This window comes from Mus caroli, unplaced genomic scaffold, assembly GCF_978045245.1.
Source record: "Mus caroli unplaced genomic scaffold, Mus_caroli_1 scaffold_4, whole genome shotgun sequence".
Classification (NCBI taxonomy): Eukaryota; Metazoa; Chordata; class Mammalia; order Rodentia; family Muridae; genus Mus; species Mus caroli.
This window is the reverse complement of record NW_028227259.1, coordinates 20086615-20099008: the sequence shown is the minus strand read 5'-3', so window position 1 is coordinate 20099008 and position 12394 is coordinate 20086615. Positions and strand designations below refer to the sequence as shown.

Here is a 12394-nt window from a genome sequence, read left to right as displayed (position 1 = left end):
CAACCTCACAGTGCTCTTGCCTCAGCTCCTGAAGATCTGGGATTACACGTGGGAGCTATTGAGCTCAATTTACACTTAAAATGACTACAGTTTAAATGGTACTGAACTGAAGAAACACAACTCAGGCCCTACTATTTTTAATATTTTCTGATGAATTCTTCCTTTTCAACTATATTCTAGAAAAAGTAAGGCCATCATTTGATCAAGGGATTATTAGTACAAATAAGATTCATGTCAGATTGTAAAAGCTTCCATTTCTCTAATTATGAGTCCTTTTAAAAGAAATAAAAGTAGAGAATTTAGTCAGCTCTTCACTTTACCCATGGCAGCACGGCTTACACTATGTCTGGAGGTGATATTTACCTTTCTCTGGAAAAAAATTTAATGTACAAGCCAAATGTTCTTTATTTTAAAAACTAGTAGTAGCTTGATAAAAATAAACCTTATAATCTGATAAAATTAGATGCTTCTAATTTGTACTTATATTGACATTGGGTGTTTTAATTTAAAAATAACACTAAATTTTAAGTAAATATTTACAATGTATAATAAAATATATAACCTCTCATGTGTAAAATAAATTTACTACATTACATTATTAAGAATAGGAATATATGAAGTTTCTAGGCACCTGAAACATTCAAATATTTCTTCCCCAAAATCATTTCAGGACCCATGTCTATTAACAACCACATAGTTGATTTATAATAACTATTTTAAAAGCATGCTTTGAATTATTAACCTCATTTGACTTAAACCTGAAATACCTTACTATGTCCATGGAATTTTTGTTCTTGTTGTTTTGTGGCACTAGAGAGTGACACTGGGACCATGCTCGTGCTCAGAAAGCACTCTACCACTGAACTATTACCTCAAGTTCAATTCGCTTCCTTCCTTATTCTATTAAAATTTATATTGATAAACGAGCTAGACTGTATAGTTTCATTACAGTATTTCTCAGAAAAGACAATAACAAATTTGATTATCTGGAATGTTCACGATCCAATTTTGCTGAGGCACAACTTAGAAGATTTGTATTGGTTGTATGAAATGAATTCATTTACATTCATGAGTCTGCCCAGTTATTCAACATTCAATTTAAAATGCAAATTTTAAGGTAGTCTTAGATTTTTCTACTGATAATTTTTTAAAGTGCATTTTGTGAGATAATCATAAATGATAATCAGGGGAAATTTCATAAGATAAAGTAGTTGTGAATACTAAGATACATTATGGCATATTTTATTTAATGTGCTGTTTGATCATAAATTTTGGTAATAAAATATAATTACCACATAAATAATAATTCTAACAATATTTGAAAATACATTCATATTCTTTGCTTTCATAAAAACATACTTTATATTAAATTTTTTTTTAATGTATTTACAATTGCTCTCTTCAGACACACCAGAAGAGGGCATCAGACCCTATTGCAGGTGATTGTGAGCCACCATGTGGTTGCTGGGAACTGAACTCAGGAACTATGGAAGAGCAACCACTGAGCCATCTCCCTAGCTCACGATGTATTAAAGTATTTTCTTGACAGAAAACTGAGGAAATACAGAAATGCAAAAATGAAAAGCACTATCCCTTTTTACATATGAAACAACAGAGTTTAACAGAAAAGACATTGATGGTTTTATGGGCTCCATGTTAATTTTAGAATTATAAACAAGTTCAGAATTTTTCCTCCCATGTTAATTCAATTATTTCTTCAAATGATTTGAAGCTTAGCATAACTTGGATGCTATCAGCATTAAAAAGTATAAAATGGAATTAACTTTCTGACTACACTTGAAAGTTCTTGTTATCTATCAAAGCAAATTACTTTTGCAAACTATACTATTAAGACTGTTTTTAAAAGGTAAAAGCTAAAGCAAAGCTCTCTAGTTACCAAGTTTTCTTTTGAAGAGTAGATAATGGAATTGATGTAACAATGTTGTTAATTGTTGTTATTAAGACTTATATAACTCTTGATTTTTATTAATTATAGATAATATCTATTTTTGAGACAGGGTCTCACTATGAAGCCCAAGATAGGCCTGGAATTTACTATATAGATCAGGTCGGCCTCAAACTCATAGAGATCCACCTGCCTCTGCCTTGTAAATACTAGAATTAAAAGCATGCATCACCACACCTGGCTTAAAATTTAACTTTTGATATTAACAAAATGTGAGTTCAGACAATGTTTTCCATAAACCCTTTAAAGTTAAAAATGACTTATACTTCGCAGTTCCACACATATATATTTTGATCATATTCCACCTTCATTTATCCCTTTCCCACTGAATCCTTTCTTCTTCCTAAGTCTTTCTCCTACTTTTATGTTCTTGGGTTTTGCTTTGTTTTGTGTGTGAGCCATTTCATTTAACTAGGGCTGCTTGAATATGGATGGGTGGACATTATTTACTTGAGCAAGGACCGTTATCAGCAACTACTTCACTGACTTTCAAATTTTAAAAGATTCATATATATGATATAAATATGCTTGCTGATATAAGAAAAAGTAAAAATCATTATTTTGAGGTACTTAAATGTATCCTAGAAATAAGTGTAAATATGACATTACAGATTCATTCTGAATGACATAGAACAAAATATCAAACATTATGAAGTCAGATTTATGTTTTTTATTTTAAATGTGTAACATGATTGCTATCTAAACCACTCCAGATGTAAGTTTTCAAAAAGTTTATTTTGGAGGGTAGGGGTGGGGTGGAGAGGCTGGTCCTCTGCTGAGGAGAAATGGAGGAGAAGTGGATGGAGGGGGGAGGTACGGGGAGAAGAGGAGGGAGGGGAAACTGCTGTCAGATGTAAAATAAAGGAAATTTAAAAAAAAAAACTGAACACTGAATATAATATTAAATATTTCCCAACCATTGTCTTGTGAACTTAGAAATATTTGTGATATTTAAAATGTATAATTAAATGAATTGCAAAATTCAGATTCCCAAATATATATGCATTAATTACTAGTATTTACTATGCTTGTTTGCCACAGGAAAAACTTCCCTCAAACAATGCATTGAGTGAAAAAAAAATATTTTTCATTTTCCTCCATGAAAAGGTTTCACTCTGGACTGATTCTTGTGTGTGTGTGTGTGTGTGTGTGTGTGTGATTTTTTAAAAAATTACTTTTATTTTTTTACAATCTGGTCGTTGCTCCTACCCCCTCCCACCCCCGCTCAGGTCCACCCTCCCACAGTTCATCCCATTCCTCTTCCCACACATCTCCAAAAGAATGTCCCCCCGCCCCCTGCCAGGCCTCCCTACTTCCTGGGGCCTCAAGCCTCTCTAGTGTTAGGCATGTCTCCTTCCACTGAGGTCAGACCAGGCCCTCCTCTGCTGTCTATGTGTCAGGGGCCTCAGGCCGGCTCGTGTATGCTGCCTGGTTGGTAGCTGAGTAATTAACAAGATACATAAACCCCTAGCCCAACTAACTAAAGGGCCAAAAGGCAGTATCCAAATTAACAAAATCAGAAATGAAAAGGCATATATAACAACAGAAACTGAGGAAAATCAAAAAACATTAGATCCTACTACAAAAGCCTATACTCAATAAAACGAAAAAATCTAGATAAAAGGGATGATTTTCAAAACAGATACCATGTACTAAAGTTAAACCAAGAGCAAACTATCTAAACAGTCTCATAACCCCTAAGGAAATAGAAGAAGTCATTAAAAACCTCCCAAGAATGGGAATGGGTGGGTAGGGAAGTGGGGGGCGCTATGGGGGACTTTTGGGATAGCATTGGAAATGTAATTGAGGAAAATATGTAATAAAAATATTAAAAATCAAAAAAAAAGAGAGTTTTATAAAAAATGGATTTTTTCTCATATAAGTTAGCAAAACCGAAATGTTAAAAAAAAAAAAAAAGACTCAATGCCTCCCACTGCTTAATTAAACATGGCTCTTCATTGTTACACTAAAAAAAAAAACAAAAAAACAAAAAAACAAAAAAAAACCTCCCAACCAAAAAAAGCCCAGGGCCAGATGGTTTTAGTGCAGAATTCTACCAGAACTTCAAAGAAGAGCTAATACCAATACTCCTCAAAGTATTTCATAAAATAGAAACAGAAAGAACACTACCTAATTTATTCACGAAGCCACAATTACTCTGATACCTAAACCACACGAAGACCCAACAAAGAAAGAAACTTCAGACCAAAATTGCTTATGAATATCAATGCAAAAATACTCAATAAAATTCCAGCAAACTTAATCCAAGAACATATCAGAACCATCATTTACCATGATCAAGTAGGCTTCATCCCAGGGATACAAGGTTAGTTCAACATAGAAAAATCCATTAAAGTAATCCATTATAATAACAAACTCAAAGGAAAAAAAAAACCGCATGATCATCTCAATAGATGGTGAAAAAGCATGACAAAATACAACACCCATTCATGTTAAAAGTATTAAAAAGACCAGTAATTCAAGGCCCATACCTAAACATAACAAAAGCAATTTACTGCAAACCAACAGCTAATATCAAATTAGATGGAGAGATAGTTGAAGCAATCCCACTAAAATCAGATACAAGACAAGGTTTCAATATAGTACTTTAAGTTCTAGCTAGAGCAATTAGACAACAAAAGTAGATCAAGGGGATACAAATTGGCAAAGTCTATCTTCTTACAAGGAATTTGTTAGGAAAAATAAATAGTACATCAAAGTTATTACCTTTTAGCCGGTGACTTAGAATTTGTTCCAGAACAGCTGCAAAGTTATTAAATTCAGGAGATGAATCATCAATTGTTTCAAAGCAAGACCGATCAATCAGGGTCTTCACAGAAAATCTACAAACAAACAAACAAACAAAAAACAAACAAACAAAAAAACCCAGGATGGTTAGTTTTAGAGAGAGTAAATCCATTCACTTAAGTATAAAAATAGGAGAAGATATTTAGAAAAGAACCCTGAAAATCAGGTTTATTCAATGTGCTCTGTAATTTGAAAATTTTACAGAAAACAAGCTTCCACATGCATAGTTTTTTTTTTTTAATATTTTTATTACATATTTTCCTCAATTACGTTTCCAATGCTGTCCCAAAAGTCCCCCATAGCGCCCCCCACTTCCCTACCCACCCATTCCCATTCTTTTGGCCCTGGCATTCCCCTATATTGGGGCATATAAAGTTTGCGAGTCCAATGGGCCTCTCTTTCCATTGATGGCTGACTAGGCCATCTTTCGATACATATGCAGCTAGAGACAAGAGCTCCGGGGTTCTGGTTAGTACATCATGTTGTTCCAACAATAGGGTTGCAGATCCCTTTAGCTCCTTGGGTACTTTCTCTAGCTTCTCCATTGGGAGCCCTGTGATACATCCAATAGCTGACTGTGAACATCCACTCCTGTGTTTGCTAGGCCCCAGCATCGTCTCACAAGAGACAGTTATATTTGGGTCCTTTCAGCAAAATCTTGCTAGTGTATGCAATGGTGTCAGCGTTTAGAAGTTGATTATGGGATGGATCCCTGGATACGGCAGTCTCTAAATGGTCCATCCTTTCATCACCGCTACGAACTTTGTCTCTGTAACTCCTTCCCTGGGTGTTTTGTTCCCAATTCTAAGAAGGTGCACAGTGTCCACACTTTGGTCTTCATTCTTCTTGAGTTTCATGCATTTAGCAAATTGTATCTTAAATCTTGGGTATCCTAAGTTTTGGGCTAATATCCACTTATCAGTGAATACATATTGTGTGAGTTCTTTTGTGATTGTGTTACTTCACTCAAGATGATGCCCTCCAGGTCCATCCATTTGGCTAGGAATTTCATAAATTCATTCTTTTTAATAGCTGAGTAGTACTCCATTGTGTAAATGTACCATAATTTCTGTATCCATTCCTCTGTTGAGGGACATCTGGGTTCTTTCCAGCTTCTGGCTATTATAAATAGGGCTGCTATGAACATAGTGGAACATGTGTCCTTTTTACCGGTTGGGACATCTTCTGGATATATGCCCAGGAGAGGTATTGCTGGATCCTCCGGTAGTACTATGTCCAATTTTCTGAGGAACCGCCAGACTGATTTCCAGAGTGGTTGTACAAGCTTGCAATCCCACCAACAATGGAGGAGTGTTCCTCTTTCTCCACATCCTCGCCAGCAACTGCTGTCACCTGAATTTTTGATCTTAGCCATTCTGACTGGTGTGAGGTGGAATCTCAGGGTTGTTTTGATTTGCATTTCCCTGATGATTAAGGATGTTGAACATTTTTTCAGGTGTTTCTCTGCCATTCGGTATTCCTCAGGTGAGAATTCTTTGTTCAGTTCTGAGCCCCATTTTTTAATGGGGTTATTTGACTTTCTGGAGTCCACCTTCTTGAGTTCTTTATATATATTGGATATTAGTCCCTTATCTGATTTAGGATAGGTGAAGATCCTTTCCCAATCTGTTGGTGTTTTTTTTTGTCTTATTGATGGTGTCTTTAGCCTTGCAGAAGCTTTGTAGTTTCATGAGGTCCCACTTGTCAATTCTCGATCTTACAGCACAAGCCATTACTGTTCTATTCAGGAATTTTTCCCCTGTGCCCATATCTTCAAGGCTTTTCCCCACTTTCTCCTCTATAAGTTTCAGTGTCTCTGGTTTTATGTGAAGTTCCTTGATCCACTTAGACTTGACCTTAGTACAAGGAGATAGGAATGGATCGATTCGCATTCTTCTACATGTTAACAACCAGTTGTGCCAGCACCATTTGTTGAAAATGCTGTCTTTCTTCCACTGGATGTTTTTAGCTCCCTTGTCGAAGATCAAGTGACCATAGGTGTGTGGGTTCATTTCTGGGTCTTCAATTCTATTCCATTGGTCTATTTGTCTGTCACTATACCAGTACCATGCAGTTTTTATCACAATTGCTCTGTAGTAGAGCTTTAGGTCCGGCATGGTGATTCCACCAGAGGTTCTTTTATCCTTGAGAAGAGTTTTTGCTATCCTAGGTTTTTTGTTATTCCAGATGAATTTGCAGATTGCACTTTCTAATTCGTTGAAGAATTGAGTTGAAATTTTGATGGGGATTGCATTGAATCTGTAGATTGCTTTTGGCAAGATAGCCATTTTTACAATGTTGATCCTGCCAATCCATGAGCATGGGAGATCTTTCCATCTTCTGAGATCTTCTATAATTTCTTTCTTCAGAGACTTGAAGTTTTTATCATACAGATCTTTCACTTCCTTAGTTAGAGTCACGCCAAGATATTTTATATTATTTGTGACTATTGAGAAGGGTGTTGTTTCCCTAATTTCTTTCTCAGCCTGTTTATTCTTTGTGTAGAGAAAGGCCATTGATTTGTTTGAGTTAATTTTATATCCAGCTACTTCACCGAAGCTGTTTATCAGGCTTAGGAGTTCTCTGGTGGAATTTTTAGGGTCACTTATATATACTATCATATCATCTGCAAAGAGTGATATTTTGACTTCATCTTTTCCAATTTGTATCCCTTTGATCTCCTTTTGTTGTCGAATTGCTCTGGCTAGGACTTCAAGTACAATGTTGAATAGGTATGGAGAACGTGGACAGCCTTGTCTAGTCCCTGATTTTAGAGGGATTGCTTCAAGCTTCTCACCATTTACTTTGATGTTGGCTACTGGTTTGCTGTAGATTGCTTTTATCATGTTTAGGTATGGGCCTTGAATTCCTGATCTTTCCAAGACTTTTATCATGAATGGGTGTTGGATCTTGTCAAATGCTTTTTCCGCATCTAACGAGATGACCACATGCATAGTTATTGCTAACATCTGAATGCTGATGTCCTTCAGGTTCTTAGATCGCTGGAGAGGCCTAGGGCACTAGCATCAACAAGCTGGGCCTTCCAGCAGGTAAGAAGCATCTTCTGTTAGAATCTTTGTAGAAGCGGTGCAAGGCAGTTTCTTCTGTCACAAAAGGCATCAAACATGAAAACAGCCATCTTCTTTGTATTTGCCTTTATTACTGCTAAGAGAAGCTTGTCTACGGCCAAGAGTACCCGTTATCTGTGAATATATTTAGGAGGTACTTTGATGTTTTCAGTTTAGCTAAGAAATAGTAGTAAGTTTTTTACTCGGTTTGTAAAACTGTGCATGGATTGTTTCTTGTAGAACCGGCCTCAAATCCAATCTGGGAGAGGTTGGTTACCCCCAAAACAGTTGTGCCATTATTACACTAATGGCACCACTTGCCTGGCAAATTGGTACACAGTTCACTGAGTTCACAGGTAGGTAAGTCCATTGATGCCTTGCTTATCCAGCAGCCTGCATACCCCCTCCCAGTACTATGAGAACTAGGCAGCAGGAAGCTTCCAGACAAGTTCCAACTTAATTTCTCTAAATCTTGCATCTTGTAGGTGATATCTTCAGCATTAAGGTCTTATCAACTGGTTCTGGTAAGAAAATAAATAGATAACAAAGGCTTGGTACCTCAGACCTGGCACTGAGGATTTGCTCAATGGCCCATTATTCCTAGGATAAGCATATTATTGTATTCATATATAAAGAATAATGAAATTTAAAGACAAATAGATAAAACTGGAAAAAAATTGTACCAGAACCAAAAAGACACAAACTGTTCTCCCTCATATGCAAATCTAAGCCTGTGACTATCTAATTTGTGAGTATAACTTAAAGAGTACCTCCAGAACATGTAATGCACATATATATGTGAAGGCAAAACATGTATACATATAAAATAAAACTAATGCCATAAATTCTATGTTCTTCCTCAGGTGAATTAAATGGAAAGGTTTCTAAAATGAAAAAAAAAAAGAAAAGAAAACCAAAAAAAAAACAAAAACAAAAACAAAACAAAACAAAAAAACCCAAACCTCTACCCCTATTGTAGACTTGAGAAGAAAATTTCTAAATGTTTTTCTCTAATTTTTATAGGGGGAATGGAGTAAGAAGGCTGACTCTGTAAGCACATTCTTCAAGATAAGAGAAAAACTACTGCTTTAGAAAGGCATGTCATTGAAACAGTGATGAACACTGTGAAACAAACTGAACATATTTTCAAATAATTATAACAAGGTATATTTCACCAGGAAGCTGGGTTAGGATTTAGTTTCTTCTTTGACAGTGTGGTCAGCTTTCCTTCTGTCTTTCCAGGCAGCAAGTACCTTCACCATGTGAGCTATATCATTAGCCTGAGACTGACACTATTAATAAAGAAGGTACAAATTCAAAGATAAGAGTTATTTCTTCTACTATTTCATAGCAAATTTACTGGATTCCATACAAACACAGTAACTATATCCTCTCTTGAAAAAAGTAATTTCCATCTTCAAATAATCAACAAGGAAATGGCTGTCAAGGGAGAGGATAGAGGAGCTGAGAGATGGCTTGGTGGGTAAAATGCTTTCCACAGAAGGATGAAAACCTGAGTTCCAGGCCCATATGAATCATGGGCATGGTAGTGCATGGCTGTATGTCAGTCAGTGCTAGGAGACAGACAAGAAGACCCTAAGTGCTTCCTGGACAGACAGTCTAACCAAACTGTTAAGCTCCAGATTCTATGAGAGAATTTGTCTTTAATATATTAAAAAAAAAAAAAAGGAGAGCAATAGAAGAAACACGACTTCAATCTCTGGTCTCCATATGTAAAACACATATGCACACTGTACCCCTATAATCATGTGCAATACACAGCAATAAGATATAAATCACAGCAAATGTAAAACACTAAGTACCTGAAGATATTCGTTCAAATGGAATTAATTTTCTTTTTTATATTTTATACCAGACATTTTTAAAGGAAATCAGAAAATTTGCTTTCCTTTTCAAGAAATAATTTAAGAATCCTCAGTCATTGCATGTGTATTAATCTACCAAGAAAAAATTAAATTAAAAAGCTTTCAATGTCTCTTTTAAGCAGAGATATGCAGACTATGCTGCACATATTAAATTTAACCATTTTCTGATTTTTTAAGTTTTTATTTTTATTTTATGTGCCTGAATATTTGCCTGCATATATGGATATGCATTGCATGTACCCCTAGTACTTGAGAAGCTCAGAAGAGTATACCTTGGACCTGGAGTTACAGACAATTGTTAACCAATTGTGGATGCTGGGTATCGATCAAACCTAAGTCCTAAGAGCAGCAATGCTCTTAACCAGTTAGCAATCTCTCCAGTCTTCTACTGCCAGTTTTTAAATAGCTTTTATTATAACACAGATACATAAATATTCCAGCTATTTTCTCATCTTTATCATTTACATTATTACATATCTCATCTTGGTTGCTGAAATTCTCATGAAAGTTCTGAATTGACTTTTTTTTTTTTTTTTTTTTTTTTTTTGCTGTTCGATGGCATTATTTTTTTTAATTAGGTATTTTCCTCATTTAAATTTCCAATGCTATCCCAAAAGTCCCCCATACCCTACCCACCCACTCCCACTTTTTGGCCCTGGCATTCCCCTGTACTGGGGCATATAAAGTTAGCAAGTCCAACGGGCCTCTCTTTCCAGTGATGGCTGACTAGGCCATCTTCTGATATGATACATATGCAGCTAGAGTCAAGAGCTCCGGGGTACTGGTTAGTTCATAATGTTGTTCCACCTATAGGGTTGCAAACCCCTTTAGCTCATTGGGTACTTTCTCTAGCTCCTCCATTGGGGGCCCTGTGATCCATCCAATGGCTGACTGTGAGCATCCACTTCTGTGTTTGCTAGGCCCTGGCATAGTCTCACAAGAGACAGCTATATCAGGGTCCTTTCAGAAAAATCTTGCTAGTGTATGCAATGGTGTCAGCGTTTGGAGGCTGATTATGGGATGGATCCCTGGATATGGCAGTCTCTAGACTGAATTGACTTCTTTTGTTCATCTGATTATATAAATTTTTTGAAATAATTATTTTAAATCAGACTTTTGAGTTCTTTGTCAGTTTTTCACTTCTATATATTTAGATTCAATTCTCAAAGACCTATGAATTACTGAAGTAATCTTGTTACTTCTTTTTATATTTCTTGTGTTTCCATGTATCCGTTTGGATAGGTTTCTGCTTAGTGAGTATTCTTTTGAGGCTTCAATCCTTCATACTACTCAAAGTGAAGGAAACAAATTACCATTAACAGTCATACTACCAAAACAAACTCAGAATCAAAATAAAATAAAACCAATACCAAGTAGTCAGCTGTGAGACCATACACATACAAATAGGGACTGAGCGTATTGTATTTAGGTATTTAGAGGTGTGTGTGTGTGTGTAACACAATGACTAAAGAAAAAGAGGTCATGGTTTCAGAGAGAGCAAGATGGTCCATGGGAGAAGGAAGACAGGGAAGGGGGAAATGAGGTAATTATAATTTCAAAAATAAAAAATTATTCTTTAAAAAATCGAGTTAGGTAGCCAGAGAGATGGCTAAATAGCACTTACAGCTCAGTCTGAGCCTGAGTTTGGATCCCAACATCCGTATTAATAACTGGGCCTATCACCCCTGTGCTGTGAAGACAAGACAGAAGGATTCTGGGTCTTACTGGTGGCCAGTCTAATTCCACGTTCAGTGGGATACCCTGTACCAAAGCAACAAAGTGGAGAATAGTAGAGCAGAGCACTTGACATCCTTCTCTGTCCTCCACATGGACCTGCGCCATGTAAGCATACACAGTACATATATATCACTCACACAAAAAAATTAATCTATTTACTACAGCTACTATGATACCAATAACCACAGAAAAATAATGTACACTATGAAGTTAAATGTAAAAGTATTAACAATAAAAGAAAGATTTGGGAAAAGGGAAAAAGAAAGATAGCATTAAATAAAACAAAAAAGATAAGTAAAAGAATGTAAAGACAAGGAAAGGAGCAAGAAATGAAAAAATAAGAGAAAAGTATATAAATTAAATGATATTAATGCATAAAAGGTTTTAAAAGAATTTTTATTTTATGTATTTGGGTGTTCTGCCTGCATAGGTATATGTGTACTACATGCAAGCTAGGTGCCCAGACGCCAGAAGTGGATATCAGATCCCTAGAACAGGAGTTATAGGCAGTTATGAGCTGTTGTGTGGCTATTTTGAACTGAACCTAGATCCTCAGCAAGAGCAGTAATTGCCCTTAACCAATGAGTCATCTTCCAGCTCCCATAAAACATTTTAAAAACATGATGAAAGGTACCAGCAAGACAGCTCAGCAGGTAAAATGTCCCAGCCACACAACCCTGACACCTATGTTAGATCACAAAATGTACTAAACCTATGCAAAAACAACCAGATGTGGTGGTTGATCTCTGTAATCCTAGCACTCCAATTACCATAGATGGTGACGGAGTCAAGAGAATCCGCTAAGCTACAGATCACCTAGGTTTAAACCTGGGGTAGCCATCTTGGTTCGCGGATCCCTCAGAGACTAGTCTGCGCAGGTAAGAGTATGGAGTACAGAAGCTAACAGCTTCTGGGACAGGTGAAAGCCA

General features: G+C 36.2%; 2 protein-coding genes across 5 annotated transcripts in view; one reads left to right on the top strand and one right to left on the bottom strand.

Moving 5' to 3' along the window:
* The window catches only part of LOC110295101 (ATP-dependent translocase ABCB1), a 171023-nt gene that overhangs the window by 26491 nt on the left and 132138 nt on the right, over nt 1–12394 (top strand). The gene's annotated exons all lie outside the window — the stretch shown is intronic.
* Nucleotides 1–12394, bottom strand: part of Rundc3b (RUN domain containing 3B) — a 126078-nt gene that overhangs the window by 96437 nt on the left and 17247 nt on the right. For 3 of the 4 annotated variants that reach the window (XM_085836480.1, XM_021163318.3, XM_021163319.3), the window contains exon 2: nt 4694–4809. The exons of the other annotated variant lie outside the window; for it this stretch is intronic. In XM_085836480.1, the coding sequence (XP_085692606.1) occupies nt 4694–4809 (116 nt within the window). The remainder of the gene's footprint in view (nt 1–4693; nt 4810–12394) is intronic. 4 annotated transcript variants of the gene reach the window in all.